At 48.6% G+C, this 14,799-nt stretch overlaps 1 protein-coding gene across 3 annotated transcripts in view; it reads left to right on the top strand.

Annotated features, from left to right (window-relative positions):
- The window catches only part of LOC139394127 (RNA-binding motif, single-stranded-interacting protein 3-like), a 143,883-nt gene that overhangs the window by 60,320 nt on the left and 68,764 nt on the right, over positions 1–14,799 (top strand). For 2 of the 3 annotated variants that reach the window (XM_071142161.1, XM_071142159.1), the window contains exon 2: positions 4,729–4,901. In XM_071142161.1, the coding sequence (XP_070998262.1) occupies positions 4,729–4,901 (173 nt within the window). Of the gene's footprint in view, positions 1–4,725; positions 4,902–14,799 lie in introns of all 3 variants that reach the window. The other variant, XM_071142160.1, reaches the window with a different exon arrangement.

Raw genomic sequence — 14,799 nt, 5'->3', positions numbered from 1 at the left:
CCTCCATATTGTATCCTCCCCTGTTACCCCTCCATACTATATTACCTCCCCTGTTACCCCTCCATACTATATCCTCCCTCCCCTGTTACCCCTCCATACTATATCCTCCCCTATTACCCCTCCACACTATATCCTCCCCTGTTACCCCTCCATACTATATCCTCCCCTGTTACCCCTCCATACTATATCCTCCCTATTACCCCTCCATATTGTATCCTCCCCTGTTACCCCTCCATACTATATCCTCCCCTGTTAGCCCTCCATACTATATCCTCCCTGTTACCCCTCCATACTATATCCTCCATGTTACCCCTCCATACTATATCCTCCCCTGTTACCCCTCCATACTATATCCTCCCCTGTCACCCCTCCATACTATATCCTCCCTATTACCCCTCCATACTATATCCTCCCCTGTTACACCTCCATACTATATCCTCCCCTGTTACCCCTCCATACTATATCCTCCCCTGTTACCCCTCCATACTGTATCCTCCCCTATTACCCCTCCATACTATATCCTCCCCTATTACCCCTCCATACTATATCCTCCCCTGTTACCCCTCCATACTATATCCTCCCCTGTCACCCCTCCATACTATATCCTCCCCTGTTACCCCTCCATACTATATCCTCCCCTGTTACCCCTCCATACTATATCCTCCCCTGTTACCCCTCCATACTATATCCTCCCCTGTTACCCCTCCATACTATATCCTCCCCTATTACCCCTCCATACTATATCCTCCCCTGTTACCCCTCCATACTATATCCTCTCCTGTTACCCCTCCATACTATATCCTCCCCTATTACCCCTCCATACTATATCCTCCCCTGTTACCCCTCCATACTATATCCTCCCCTGTTACCCCTCCATCCTATATTTCCTCCCCTGTTACCCCTCCATACTATATCCTCCCCTGTTACCCCTCCATACTATATCCTCCCCTGTTACCCCTCCATACTATATCCTCCCCTGTTACCCCTCCATCCTATATTTCCTCCCCTGTTACCCCTCCATACTATATCCTCCCCTGTTACCCCTCCATCCTATATTTCCTCCCCTGTCACCCCTCCATACTATATCCTCCCCTGTTACCCCTCCATACTATATCCTCCCCTGTTACCCCTCCATACTATATCCTCCCCTGTTACCCCTCCATACTATATCCTCCCCTGTTACCCCTCCATACTATATCCTCCCCTATTACCCCTCCATACTATATCCTCCCCTGTTACCCCTCCATACTATATCCTCTCCTGTTACCCCTCCATACTATATCCTCCCCTATTACCCCTCCATACTATATCCTCCCCTGTTACCCCTCCATACTATATCCTCCCCTGTTACCCCTCCATCCTATATTTCCTCCCCTGTTACCCCTCCATACTATATCCTCCCCTGTTACCCCTCCATCCTATATCTCCTCCCCTGTTACCCCTCCATACTATATCCTCCCCTGTTATTGAGAACATAGTTGTTAGAGGGGATGGTATGTTGCTCCGTCTCTGCTCTTACTGTTCCGGGTCGTATTGCTGAGAACTTAATCCATTCTGTTATAGTACTACCATCGAAGCCTCAGGCACACTGGCGTGTGTGTGTGTGTGTGTGTGTGTGTGTGTGTGTGTGTGTGTGTGTGTGTGTGTGTGTGTGTGTGTGTGGTCTGTCTGGGACAGTGATTGTATGGTTGGGTAAGTACAGGCAATATATTAATATCAGGGCTCAGCCTCTCTGAGTGGTGACAACTAGTCATTATCACACACACACACACACACACACACACACACACACACACACAGACACACACACACACCCTCTATAACCACTCTGTCTCTGAGAGGGAGTCAGTGTAGTGCCCCCCTCTATAACCACTCTGTCTCTGAGAGTCAGTGTAGTGCTCCCCTCTATAACCACTCTGTCTCGGAGAGTCAGTGTAGTGCTCCCCTCTATAACCACTCTGTCTCTGAGAGGGAGTCAGTGTAGTGCCCCCCTCTATAACCACTCTGTCTCTGAGAGTCAGTGTAGTGCTCCCCTCTATAACCACTCTGTCTCTGAGAGTCAGTGTAGTGCTCCCCTCTATAACCACTCTGTCTCGGAGAGTCAGTGTAGTGCTCCCCTCTATAACCACTCTGTCTCGGAGAGTAAGTGTAGTGCTCCCCTCTATAACCACTCTGTCTCTGAGAGGGAGTAAGTGTAGTGCTCCCCTCTATAACCTCTCTGTCTCTGAGAGTCAGTGTAGTGCTCCCCTCTATAACCACTCTGTCTCTGAGAGGGAGTCAGTGTAGTGTCATGGGTAATTCCTGGAGAAATCAGGAGTATCTAAATGATAGACAGTGTGTTTTAACAATGGAACATCAGAATATCTTCTTTGTAATTCCCCTCATTCATACAACGGATGGGTCTAATGCTGAATGCTGATTGGTTAAAACCGCATTCCAGCCGGTGTCTATTCCATAAGTTACCACCCGCTAAATCCATGACGTTATAATGCCTATTTACTCTGTTCCATCTGACTGCTGCAATCCACTGTCTCATCGGCCCAGCCAGGCAATTTATAAACATTGATCTCCACTATAAAAATCATCTAGACATTATCTCACATTTCTTTTTCGACTAACATTTTGTTTTCAACCGTGGAGATTTGTATAAACCTCGCTGTCTGTCTCCCAGACATTTTACCACAATGTTTAAATATTCAGATTCTATCTCCATAGTAACGAACGTGGATATATATACAACGAAATGTCAATTGAAAAAAAAAAGGTCAAATGAAACTAAGTGCAGCTGGTTCTTTCCAGGTTCAGTCTGAAGTGATTGTGTGAGCTGTGTTGTTGTCTAGCTCCTCTGAACAACAGTGTCCAGGTTCAGTCTGAAGTGATTGTGTTAGCTGTGTTGTTGTCTAGCTCCTCTTAAACAACACTGTCCTGATGAGAGCACATTTTCTACGCCAGGTGAAATCACACCTCGTTAGCTCATTGTTATGGATGTTTCCAAATAAGAGTTACTAGGAAACAGCTGAAACTAACGCAAATGTGTCTATTCTGCTGTTATTCTGACAGCGCTGTTTGACGTGACTGTAAGTTAGCCGTAGTTGGCTAGCTAGCAAGGGACAAGAACGTTGCTAACCAGTATGACAATGGAACATTAAGAACGAACGACTGGGTCACGTCTCTAGTAACCAGAACCAATAGAACGAACGATCAGCCGGCTTGGGTAGCAACCCTAGATTTGTGTCGGGACTATATTGAATGAAATAGTATGACGAAATTCATTAAAATAACCTTTTTTTTAAATGAAAATATGTCGATAATTATTTGAACATGTTGGTAAAGCCGGTGTTTGTAGGACTGCAGTGACCTTTTGGTTACTGGCCCAACGCTCTAACCACTAGGCTGCCTGCTGCCCCTCCACTCTAACCGTTAGGCTGCCTGCTGCCCCTCCACTCTAACCACTAGGCTGCCTGCTGCCCCTCCACTCTAACCACTAGGCTGCCTGCTGCCCCTCCACTCTAACCACTAGGCTGCCTGCTGCCCCTCCACTCTAACCACTAGGCTGCCTGCTGCCCCTCCACTCTAACCACTAGGCTGCCTGCTGCCCCTACGCTCTAACCACTAGGCTGCCTGCTGCCCCTACGCTCTAACCACTAGGCTGCCTGCTGCCCCTCCACTCTAACCACTAGGCTTCCTGCCGTCCCTACGCTCTAACCACTAGGCTGCCTGCTGCCCCTACGCTCTAAACACTAGTCTGCCTGCTGCCCCTCCACTCTAACCACTAGGCTTCCTGCCGTCCCTACGCTCTAACCACTAGGCTGCCTGCTGCCCCTCCACTCTAACCACTAGGCTGCCTGCTGCCCCTCAACTCTAACCACTAGGCTGCCTGCTGCCCCTCCACTCTAACCACTAGGCTGCCTGCTGCCCCTCCACTCTAACCACTAGGCTGCCTGCTGCCCCTCCACTCTAACCACTAGGCTACCTGCTGGTTACTGGCCCAACGCTCTAACCACTAGGCTGCCTGCTGCCCCTCCACTCTAACCACTAGGCTGCCTGCTGCCCCTCCACTCTAACCACTAGGCTGCCTGCTGCCCCTCCACTCTAACCACTAGGCTACCTGCTGGTTACTGGCCCAACGCTCTAACCACTAGGCTGCCTGCTGCCCCTCCACTCTAACCGCTAGGCTGCCTGCTGCCCCTCCACTCTAACCACTAGGCTGCCTGCTGCCACTGTTATATACTGCTGTGTATTATTCTGTAGTTGTAATCACCATCTCTGTCTCTCTGTCTCTCTCTGTCTGTCTCTCTCTCTCTCTCTCTCTCTCTCTCTCTCTCTCTCTCTCTCTCTCTCTCTCTCTCTGTCTCGCTGTCTCTCTCTCTCTCTCTGTCTCTCTCTCTTTGTCTCTCTGTCTCTCTGTCTCGCTGTCTCTCTCTCTCTCTCTGTGTCTCTCTGTCTCTCTCTCTCTCTGTCTCTCTCTCTCTGTCTCTCTGTCTCGCTGTCTCTCTCTCTCTCTGTGTCTCTCTGTCTCTCTCTCTCTGTCTCTCTCTCTCTGTCTCTCTCTCTGTCTCTCTCTCTCTGTCTCTCTCTCTCTCTGTCTCTCTCTCTCTCTGTCTCTCTCTCTCTGTGTCTCTCTCTCTCTCTCTGTCTCTTTCTCTGTCTCTCTCTCTCTGTATCTCTCTCTCTGTCTCTCTCTTTCTGTCTCTCTCCGTCTCTCTGTCTCTCTCTCTCTCTTAGCAGTCCTATGCCCCTCCCCCTTCCACCATGGTCCCTCCCAGTCCCAGCCCTAACAACGGTCACCACAGAGGAGGAGGAGGAGGCTGTAGTATGGAGCAGCTCAGTCAAACTAACCTGTACATCAGAGGACTGCCCTCTGGGACCAGTGACCAGGACCTCATCAAACTATGTCAACCGTAAGTGGAGATTTCTCTCTATTAGTGAACTGGATATATCATTACTTTACTACCACCACTGACTGGACTAAACATGTGATTCCAGGTGAGAGCTATGATCGCTTATTGATGTCACTTGTTAATTCCACATCAATCAGTGTAGATGAAGGTGTTCCCAAACTGGGGTAGGCAGGGGTATGCCCAATGCAGTCGGAGTTATGACAAATACAAATGCATTTAAAAAAATATATATATATATATATATATATACAAATTTAAATTCATTTATATTTTCCAATGGGGGCTATACATTTGGGTTTTTCTCCTCGCCTGAGTAGCCTTGTTTCACTGCCAAAAATACAATTCAACCATCTGGTGTTCAGCGAAAAAACAACCAAATATTAAATACAGGTGGCCTAGTCAAATAATGAACATCCAATCACATTAACCGTTACTCTCTACTAGGACATCATACTGCTACTACCGCTAGGACATCATACTGCTACGACCAGCAGGACTACACCTGCAGCAGGACTACACCTGCACCTGCCATTTGGCACCTGCCATTTGTTGTTAGCACTGCTAGCATGGACACTGACAGGTGTGAATCTGATGCAGCCGAAAAGCTAACGCCCCCTTACCCGGGAAAGCACCAAGATACTGCCCCTTATCCGGGAAAGCCCCAAGCTACTGCCCCTTACCCGGGAAAACCCCAAGCTACTGCCCCTTATCCGGGAAAGCCCCAAGCTACTGCCCCTTATCCGGGAAAGCCCCAAGCTACTGCCCCTTATCCGGGAAAGCCCCAAGCTACTGCCCCTTATCTGGGAAAGCCCCAAGCTACTGCCCCTTACCCGGGAAAGCACCAAGCTACTGCCCCTTATCCGGGAAAGACCCAAGCTACTGCCCCTTTTCCGGGAAAGCCCCAAGCTACTGCCCCCCTTACCAGGGAAAGCACCAAGCTACTGCCCCTTACCCGGGAAAGCCCCAAGCTACTGCCCCTTACCCAGGAAAGCACAAAGCTACTGCCCCCTTACCCAGGAAAGCACCAAGCTACTGTCCACCTTACCCGGGAAAGCACCAAGCTACTGTCCCCCTTACCCGGGAAAGCACCAAGCTACTGTCCCCCTTACCCGGGAATGCACCAAGCTACTGCCCCCTTACCCGGGAAAGCACCAAGCTACTGCCCCCTGACCCGGGAAAGCACCAAGCTACTGCCCCCTGACCCGGGAAAGCACCAAACTACTGCCCCCTTACCCGGGAAAGCACCAAGCTACTGCCTCCTTACCCGGGAAAGCACCAAGCTACTGTCCCCCTTACCCGGGAAAGCACCAAGCTACTGCCCCCTTACCCGGGAAAGCACCAAGCTACTGCCCCCTTACCCGGGAAAGCACCAAGCTACTGCCTCCTGACCCGGGAAAGCACCAAACTACTGCCCCCTTACCCGGGAAAGCACCAAACTACTGCCCCCTGACCCGGGAAAGCCCCGAACCACAGAGAGGGACGTTGGACCATCGAAGAGGCGCAAATATGATGAGAACTACATTGATTTGGGGTTCACTTATATTGGGAGTAGTGCCTTTCCTCAGCCACAGTGTGTTATATGTGCAAAAGTACTATCTCACAACTCAATGAAACCTTCACTCTTGCGCAGACATTTAGAAACAAAACATGACCATTTGAAAAAAAGAAGCTACAGGAGTTTTTTGAGTGAGATTTTTAAACGACTTTCGAGTAGTAAGACATGTATAAAAACAAGAGTTACCATTAATAAGAAGGGGCTAGAAGTGTTTTATATGGTGAGCTACCGAGTGGCTGGGACAGGCAAGACCCATACTATTGTGGAGGACTTCATTATTCCTGCTGCAGTGGATATGTCTGGGACAATGCTGGGTGGAAAAGTCCCAGAAAACTATACAGACAATGTCTTCATCAAACAACACTGTTTCACGACACATCACTGCTCCTTCACCTCAAACTGTAAATACATAATCAAATCTAATGTATTTATATAGCCCTTCGTACATCAGCTGATATCTCAAAGTGCTGTACAGAAACCCAGCCTAAAACCCCAAACAGCAAGCAATTAGATTATAACAGTACAAGATGTTCAAATGTTCATCAATGACCAGCAGGGTCAGATAATAATAATCACAGTAGTTGTCGAGGGTGCAACAGGTCAGCACCTCAGGAGTAAATGTCACAGCTATGATACTACGTAGCCTGAATCAGTGTGTGGGTGTTTCCTCCTCCATCTCTCTGTGAACTAGCAGCTATGATACTACGTCGCCTGACTCAGTGTGTGGGTGTTTCCTCCTCCATCTCTCTGTGAACTAGCAGCTATGATACTACGTAGCCTGACTCAGGGTGTAGGTGTTTTCTGTGTGGTTATTAGGCTCTGTGAAGCCATGTTGTCGTTTATACTGTGTGGGTAGTAATATCTGTGAAGCCATGTGGGTAGTAGTATCTATGAAGCTATGTTATGGTTTATACTGAGTGGGTAGTAGGCTCTGTGAAGCCCTGTTATGATTTATACTGAGTGGGTAGTAGGCTCTGTGAAGCCATGTTATGGTTTATACTGAGTGGGTAGTATGCTCTGTGAAGCCATGTTTTGGTTTATACTGAGTGGGTAGTAGGATCTGTGAAGCCATGTTATAATTCATACTGAGTGGGTAGTATGCTCTGTGAAGCCATGTTATAATTCATACTGAGTGGGTAGTAGTATCTGTGAAGCCATGTTATAATTCATACTGAGTGGGAAGTATGCTCTGTGAAGCCATGTTATAGTTCATACTGAGTGGGTAGTAGGCTCTGTGAAGCCATGTTGTGGTTTATACTGAGTGGGTAGTAGTATCTGTGAAGCCATGTTATAATTCATACTGAGTGGGTAGTAGGCTCTGTGAAGCCATGTTGTGGTTTATACTGAGTGGGTAGTAGTATCTGTGAAGCCATGTTATAATTCATACTGAGATGGTAGTAGTATCTGTGAAGCCATGTTATAATTCATACTGAGTGGGTAGTAGTATCTGTGAAGCCATGTTATAATTCATACTGAGTGGGAAGTATGCTCTGTGAAGCCATGTTATAGTTCATACTGAGTGGGTAGTATGCTCTGTGAAGTCATGTTGTGGTTTATACTGAGTGGGTAGTAGTATCTGTGAAGCCATGTTATAATTCATACTGAGTGGGTAGTAGGCTCTGTGAAGCCATGTTATGGTTTATACTGAGTGGGTAGTATGCTCTGTGAAGCCATGTTATAGTTCATACTGAGTGGTTAGTAGGCTCTGTGAAGCCATGTTATGGGTTATACTGAGTGGGTAGTAGGCTCTGTGAAGCCATGTTATAATTCATACTGAGTGGGTAGTAGTATCTGTGAAGCCATGTTATGGTCTATACTGAGTGGGTCGTAGGCTGTGTGTAATGGTTCATGCTGCGTACTGTAGTATCATAGCTGTGTTGGGGACCTCTCTCTGTCACCCCTCCTTTTCCTGTGTAGAGAAGAGAGGAGACACCCCTCCCAGTCAGCCAGCCAGCCCTATCCCATCCGCTCGTCTCCCTCCGCCAGTTCCTCTCCAGACCCTTCCTCACTGACGTATCGCCATGCAGGCGAGCCGCGAGCTTTGGGGGTCCACGCGCCTGTCAGCGACGTCAATTTGTTTTTAAATGTAAGAAACCCTCCAAAAAGTCATTCCCTAAACATATTTAATTTCCATATGTACTAGGAAGTGAAGGGTTTGCTTCAGGAAGGGAAATGAACAAGACCAAACATATGGATTGAAGGTATAAGATGATATGGGGTCAAGGCTACAAACGGTCGCCGGTGAAATGACCTGGCGTTGACTCAGGTGTTCAATTGAACATATCAGACCGAGAGTCTAATGCTTCTCAGGTCGTTCTTTATGAGTTTTAGTTTAGAAAAATGACCTCTCAGCAGAAGCGACAGTTACAGGATGGTAAAAACAGCGGGATTACCATGGCAACATCAGGGAAACTGGGCGGAAGGCAGGAGGGCTTCAAATAGAGCAGATCTGCAATATCTTTCATTGAGCTTCTCGTTCTCCTTAATTGCTGAAGAGTTGAACCGTACAGGAAGCTCTGGGACAGGTCGTCTGGATACTGGACAGACACGGTACAGGAAGAGATGAACAGTAGAGGAAGCTCTGGAACAGGTCGTCTGGATACTGGACAGACACGGTACAGGAAGAGATGAACCGTACAGGAAGCTCTGGGACAGGTCGTCTGGATACTGGACAGACACGGTACAGGAAGAGATGAACCGTACAGGAAGCTCTGGGACAGGTCGTCTGGATACTGGACAGACAATACATTACCAGATGCAATCAGATTATCATCTTTAACAGAAAACATTTTGTTGAGGGCTTTGAACAACAAACAAAATAAAAAAGTTGTTTTGTGATTTTGTTGATAGTGGTGAACCAGCGTATGAGTTCTGTGGTTACAATATCAACAGTCCCTTATCTCTCTGGTATACGTTGGTCCCTTATCTCTCTGGTATACGTTGGTCCCTTATCTCTCTGGTATACGTTGGTCCCTTATTTCTCTGGTAAACATTGGTCCCTTATCTCTCTGGTAAACGTTGGTCCCTTATCTCTCTGGTAAACGTTGGTCCCTTATCTCTCTGGTATACGTTGGTCCCTTATCTCTCTGGTAAACGTTGGTCCCTTATCTCTCTGGTAAACGTTGGTCCCTTATCTCTCTGGTAAACATCGGTCCCTTATCTCTCTGGTAAACGTTGGTCCCTTATCTCTCTGGTAAACGTTGGTCCCTTATCTCTCTGGTAAACGTTGGTCCCTTATCTCTCTGGTAAACATTGGTCCCTTATCTCTCTGGTATACGTTGGTCCCTTATCTCTCTGGTAAAAGTTGGTCCCTTATCTCTCTGGTATACGTTGGTCCCTTATCTCTCTGGTAAATGTTGGTCCCTTATCTCTCTGGTATACGTTGGTCCCTTATCTCTTGGTAAACGTTGGTCCCTTATCTCTCTGGTAAACGTTGGTCCCTTATCTCTCTGGTAAACGTTGGTCCCTTATCTCTCTGGTATACGTTGGTCCCTTATCTCTCTGGTAAAAGTTGGTCCCTTATCTCTCTGGTATACGTTGGTCCCTTATCTCTCTGGTAAACGTTGGTCCCTTATCTCTCTGGTATACGTTGGTCCCTTATCTCTTGGTAAACGTTGGTCCCTTATCTCTCTGGTAAACGTTGGTCCCTTATCTCTTGGTAAACGTTGGTCCCTTATCTCTCTGGTAAACGTTGGTCCCTTATCTCTCTGGTATACGTTGGTCCCTTATCTCTCTGGTAAACGTTAGTCCCTTATCTCTCTGGTAAACATCGGTCCCTTATCTCTCTGGTAAATTTTGGTCCCTTATCTCTCTGGTAAACGTTGGTCCCTTATCTCTCTGGTAAACGTTGGTCCCTTATCTCTCTGGTATACGTTGGTCCCTTATCTCTCTGGTATACATTGGTCCCTTATCTCTCTGGTATACGTTGGTATGCATCATTCAAGACCACTTTTAAATGTTGTCCAGCGCAATGGGCATCTAATGTATAATGTCTGGAAAGACGGTCTGGGTTGGCGAAAGTCAGGATAGAAAACACAACCTGGACTTCCTGGAAAACCTTGGTGAAAACAGTCAGGCCTACAGTCTGGACCTAAAAGCCTTGGTGAAAACAGTCAGGCCCACAACCTGGACTTCTAGGCCTTGGTGAAAACAGTCAGGCCCACAGTCTGGACCTCAAAAGCCTTGGTGAAAACAGTCAGGCCCTCAACCTGGACTTCTAGGTCTTTGTGAAAACAGTCAGGCCCTCAACCTGGACCTCAAAGCCTTGGTGAAAACAGTCAGGCCCACAGTCTGGACCTCAAAGCCTTGGTGAAAACAGTCAGGCCCACAACCTGGACTTCTAGGCCTTGGTGAAAAAAGTCAGGCCCACAACCTGGACCTCAAAGCCTTGGTGAAAACAGTCAGGCCCCCGGTCTGGACCTCAAAGCCTTGGTGAAAACAGTCAGGTCCCCAGTCTGGACCTCCAGGCCTTGGTGAAAACAGTCAGGTCCCCAGTCTGGACCTCCAGGCCTTGGTGAAAACAGTCAGGTCCCCAGTCTGGTCCTCCAGGCCTTGGTGAAAACAGTCAGGCCCACAACCTGGACCTCAAAGCCTTGGTGAAAACATTTGCACACAAAAAAGCACTTAAGGACACCAGGGGAGTCTCTCAAGTCTGATTGAATTGAATTCAGCTTGAATACTGCAGCCCATTGTGTAGGCTTTTAGCCAGACAACAACCCTGCTGAGTTCAACAAGAACTAGTGTCTGGATTTATCTTCAAGCTGACTACTTGCTTCCTCATTGTTCGGCTATTTGATTCATGTTTATCAAAACAAGGGTATATAGCTATAGATAGCACATTGCATAATGAAACAATCCCTACTAAGCTTCTGTTTATAAGGTGGACTTAGTGTATTATTTAGCATTAATAGACTGGTTTTTACACAAAACACCAATCTATCCGAGCTGGGAGAGAGGGTGAGGATGGCTCATGTCATGCAGGCTCGGGTAGCTGTATATTAATATAGCTGATAGCTGATTAGTGTTGCCGTTGCATTTATTTTACATGTCTGTTTGAATGTCCAACTTTAATTACTGAACAGAGTAATACATTATAGCCTCCAGCCAGCAGTCTAAATGGCGGCACTGTGACGCTGTGTATAGCTTCGTGAAATGGTGAGGCTTAACATGAGAAAACGATGACCTAATAGGCCTGTCAATAAACATTTATCCATTAGCTAAATCAATGCTAAGCCTTGGCGCCACAGATAGCCTATCATCGATTCGAAAGGTACACAGTCCCATAGACATGTCGCGATTTCAGCACCGTGGACAGCGATCGGTAGTCTATATCAAACTCCGACCTTGCGGGGGTCCATAGAAAATGCGTTACGCCTGTTCCCTTAGTCCCTCGTATCCCTGGCTGGTCCCAGGTCCTTTCTAGTCCCTTAGTCCCCCCAATCCTGGCTGGTCCCAGTTAATTTCTAGTCCCTTAGTCCCTCGTATCCCTGGCTGGTCCCAGTTCATTTCTAGTCCCTTAGTCCCTCGTATCCCTGGCTGGTCCCAGTTCATTTCTAGTCCCTTAGTCCCTCCTATCCCTGGCTGGTCCCAGTTCATTTCTAGTCCCTTAGTCCCTCGTATCCCTGGCTGGTCCCAGGTCCTTTCTAGTCTCTTAGTCCCCCCCAACCCTTGCTGGTCCCAGGTCCTTTCTAGACCCTTAGTCCCCCCAACCCTTGCTGGTCCCAGGTCCTTTCTAGTCCCTTAGTCCCTCGTATCCCTGGCTGGTCCCAGTTCATTTCTAGTCCCTTAGTCCCCCCAATCCTGGCTGGTCCCAGTTCATTTCTAGTCCCTTAGTCCCTCGTATCCCTGGCTGGTCCCAGTTCATTTCTAGTCCCGTAGTCCCTCATATACCTGGCTGGTCCCAGTTCATTTCTAGTCCCATAGTCCCTCGTATCCCTGGCTGGTCCCAGTTTATTTCTAGTGCCATAGTCCCTCGTATCCCTGGCTGGTCCCAGTTCATTTCTAGTCCCTTAGTCCCTCGTATCCCTGGCTGGTCCCAGTTCATTTCTAGTCCCGTAGTCCCTCATATCCTTGGCTGGTCCCAGTTCATTTCTAGTCCCGTAGTCCCTCATATCCCTGGCTGGTCCCAGTTCATTTCTAGTCCCTTAGTCCCTCGTATCCCTGGCTGGTCCCAGTTCATTTCTAGTCTCTTAGTCCCCCCAACCCTGGCTGGTCCCAGGTCCTTTCTAGTCCCGTCGTCCCTCATATCCCTGGCTGGTCCCATATCTATATGTACGTTAAGCAACTCCCAGCTACCAGTTTTAGCTGTCTGAAGCACATAGAAGGGACCAGCCCCAGCTCCAGCCCCCCCCTCCCCCCCCCCCTGCTGGCCCTCATAGAAGGGACCAGCTCCAGCCCCCCCCCCCCCCCCCTAGTGGCCCAGCCCTAGGGTGTGGTTGGCACAAAGGAGAGAGGGAGAGAGAGAGAGAGAGAGAGAGAGAGAGAGAGACTAACACAAACAGAGAGAGAGAGAGAGAGAGACTAACACAAACAGAGAGAGAGATAGAGAGAGAGAAAGAGAGGAATAGATGGGTAGATGGTGTAATAAACAGAAGGATTGAGAGACTAGCAGATGACTGTGTTGTAGGGTGGCCTGACTGTTCCTGTAATAAACAGAAGGATTGAGAGACTAGCAGATGACTGTGTTGTGTGATGTTATATTTCTGCTGTATTATCTGAAGTCCATTTGGTTTAGACTCTGAGATCAACTCTCTGTTTACAGCCAGGCAGTATTCAGTAGAGAAATGAACACAACAGCAGCATTACAGCATGGAACACCCACATCCTGCCACTGGAAGGTCAGGCTGGAAAATGTAGAAAACAATGCTCTCTTGGGCCAGTTGTGAAATATTTACCAACAAAAAAACAGCTTTAGTTGTTTATTACTGAATCTAAGCGAACTTGTGAACAATCTGGGTCATGAATTGTGTCTGTATAATAATTTAAACATGATTGTGGCATGAAAACATTCACAGATCTTGGTCTAAAGTAATATCTCCCTGCTTACCATGCTAATATTTCTAAACATATTTTACCCTCCCTCCCTCCCTCCCTCCCTCCCTCCCTCCCTCCCTCCCTCCCTCCCTCCCTCCCTCCCTCCCTCCCTCCCTCCCTCCCTCCCTCCCTCCCTCCCTCCCTGACTCCTGCCCTCCCTCCCTACCACCCTCCCTCCCTGACTCCTGCCCACCCTCCCTCCCTCCCTCCCTGACTCCTGCCCTCCCTCCCTGGCTCCTGCCCACCCTCCCTCCCTCCCTCCCTGACTCCTGCCCTCCCTCCCTGACTCCTGCCCACCCTCCCTCCCTCCCGCCCTCCCTCCCTGACTCCTGCCCACGCTCCCTCCCTCCCTCCCTGACTCCTGCCCTCCCTCCCTGACTCCTGCCCTCCCTCCCTACCACCCACCCTCCCTGACTCCTGCCCACCCTCCCTCCCTCCCTCCCTGACTCCTGCCCTCCCTCCCTGGCTCCTGCCCACCCTCCCTCCCTCCCTCCCTGACTCCTGCCCTCCCTCCCTGGCTCCTGCCCGCCCCCCCTCCCTCCCCTGGCCCAGAGTTTGATTTAAAAACCGTAGTCAGATGACTGATCTGCCATTACAGTGTTATATTAGCAGTATAATACTGTGATGGATGTGTTCTCCTTACGGCGACAGAACAAATGATCCCTACATTATTAAACACCTCCATCCAGGTAATATAGAGTCTCTCTCACTAACTCTCTCTCTCTCTCTGTCTATCTCTCTCTCTCTCTCTCTCTCTCTCTCTAACTCTCTCTCTCTCTAACTCTCTCTCTCTCTCTCCCTCCTCTCTCTCTCTGTCTGTCTCTCTCTCCCTCCTCTCTCTCTCTCTCCCTCTCTATCTCTCTCCTCTCTCTCTCTCTGTCTCTCTCTCCTCTCTCTCTCTCTCTCTCTCTCTCTCTCTCTCTCTAACTCTCTCTCTCTCTCTCTCTAACTCTCTCTCTCTCTCTCTCTCCTCTCTCTCTCTCTCCCTCTCTATCTCTCTCCTCTCTCTCTCTCTGTCTCTCTCTCCCTCTCTCTCTCTCTCTCTCTCTCTCTCTCTCTCTCTCTCTCTAACTCTCTCTCTCTCTCTCTCCCTCTCTATCTCTCTCCTCTCTCTCTCTCTGTCTCTCTCTCCCTCTCTCTCTCTCTGTCTGTCTCTCCCTCCTCTCTCTCTCTAACTCTCTCTCTCTCCCTAACTCTCTCTCTCTGTCTCTCTCTATCTCTCTCTCTCTGTCTCTCTCTCTCCCTCTCTGTATCTCTCTCTCTCTCTCTCTCTCTCTCTCTCTCCCTCTCTATCTCTCTCTCTGTCTGTCT

The sequence above is a fragment of the Oncorhynchus clarkii genome, unplaced genomic scaffold, assembly GCF_045791955.1.
Source record: "Oncorhynchus clarkii lewisi isolate Uvic-CL-2024 unplaced genomic scaffold, UVic_Ocla_1.0 unplaced_contig_6317_pilon_pilon, whole genome shotgun sequence".
Taxonomy (NCBI): Eukaryota; Metazoa; Chordata; class Actinopteri; order Salmoniformes; family Salmonidae; genus Oncorhynchus; species Oncorhynchus clarkii.
This window is presented reverse-complemented; position numbering and strand designations above follow the sequence as displayed.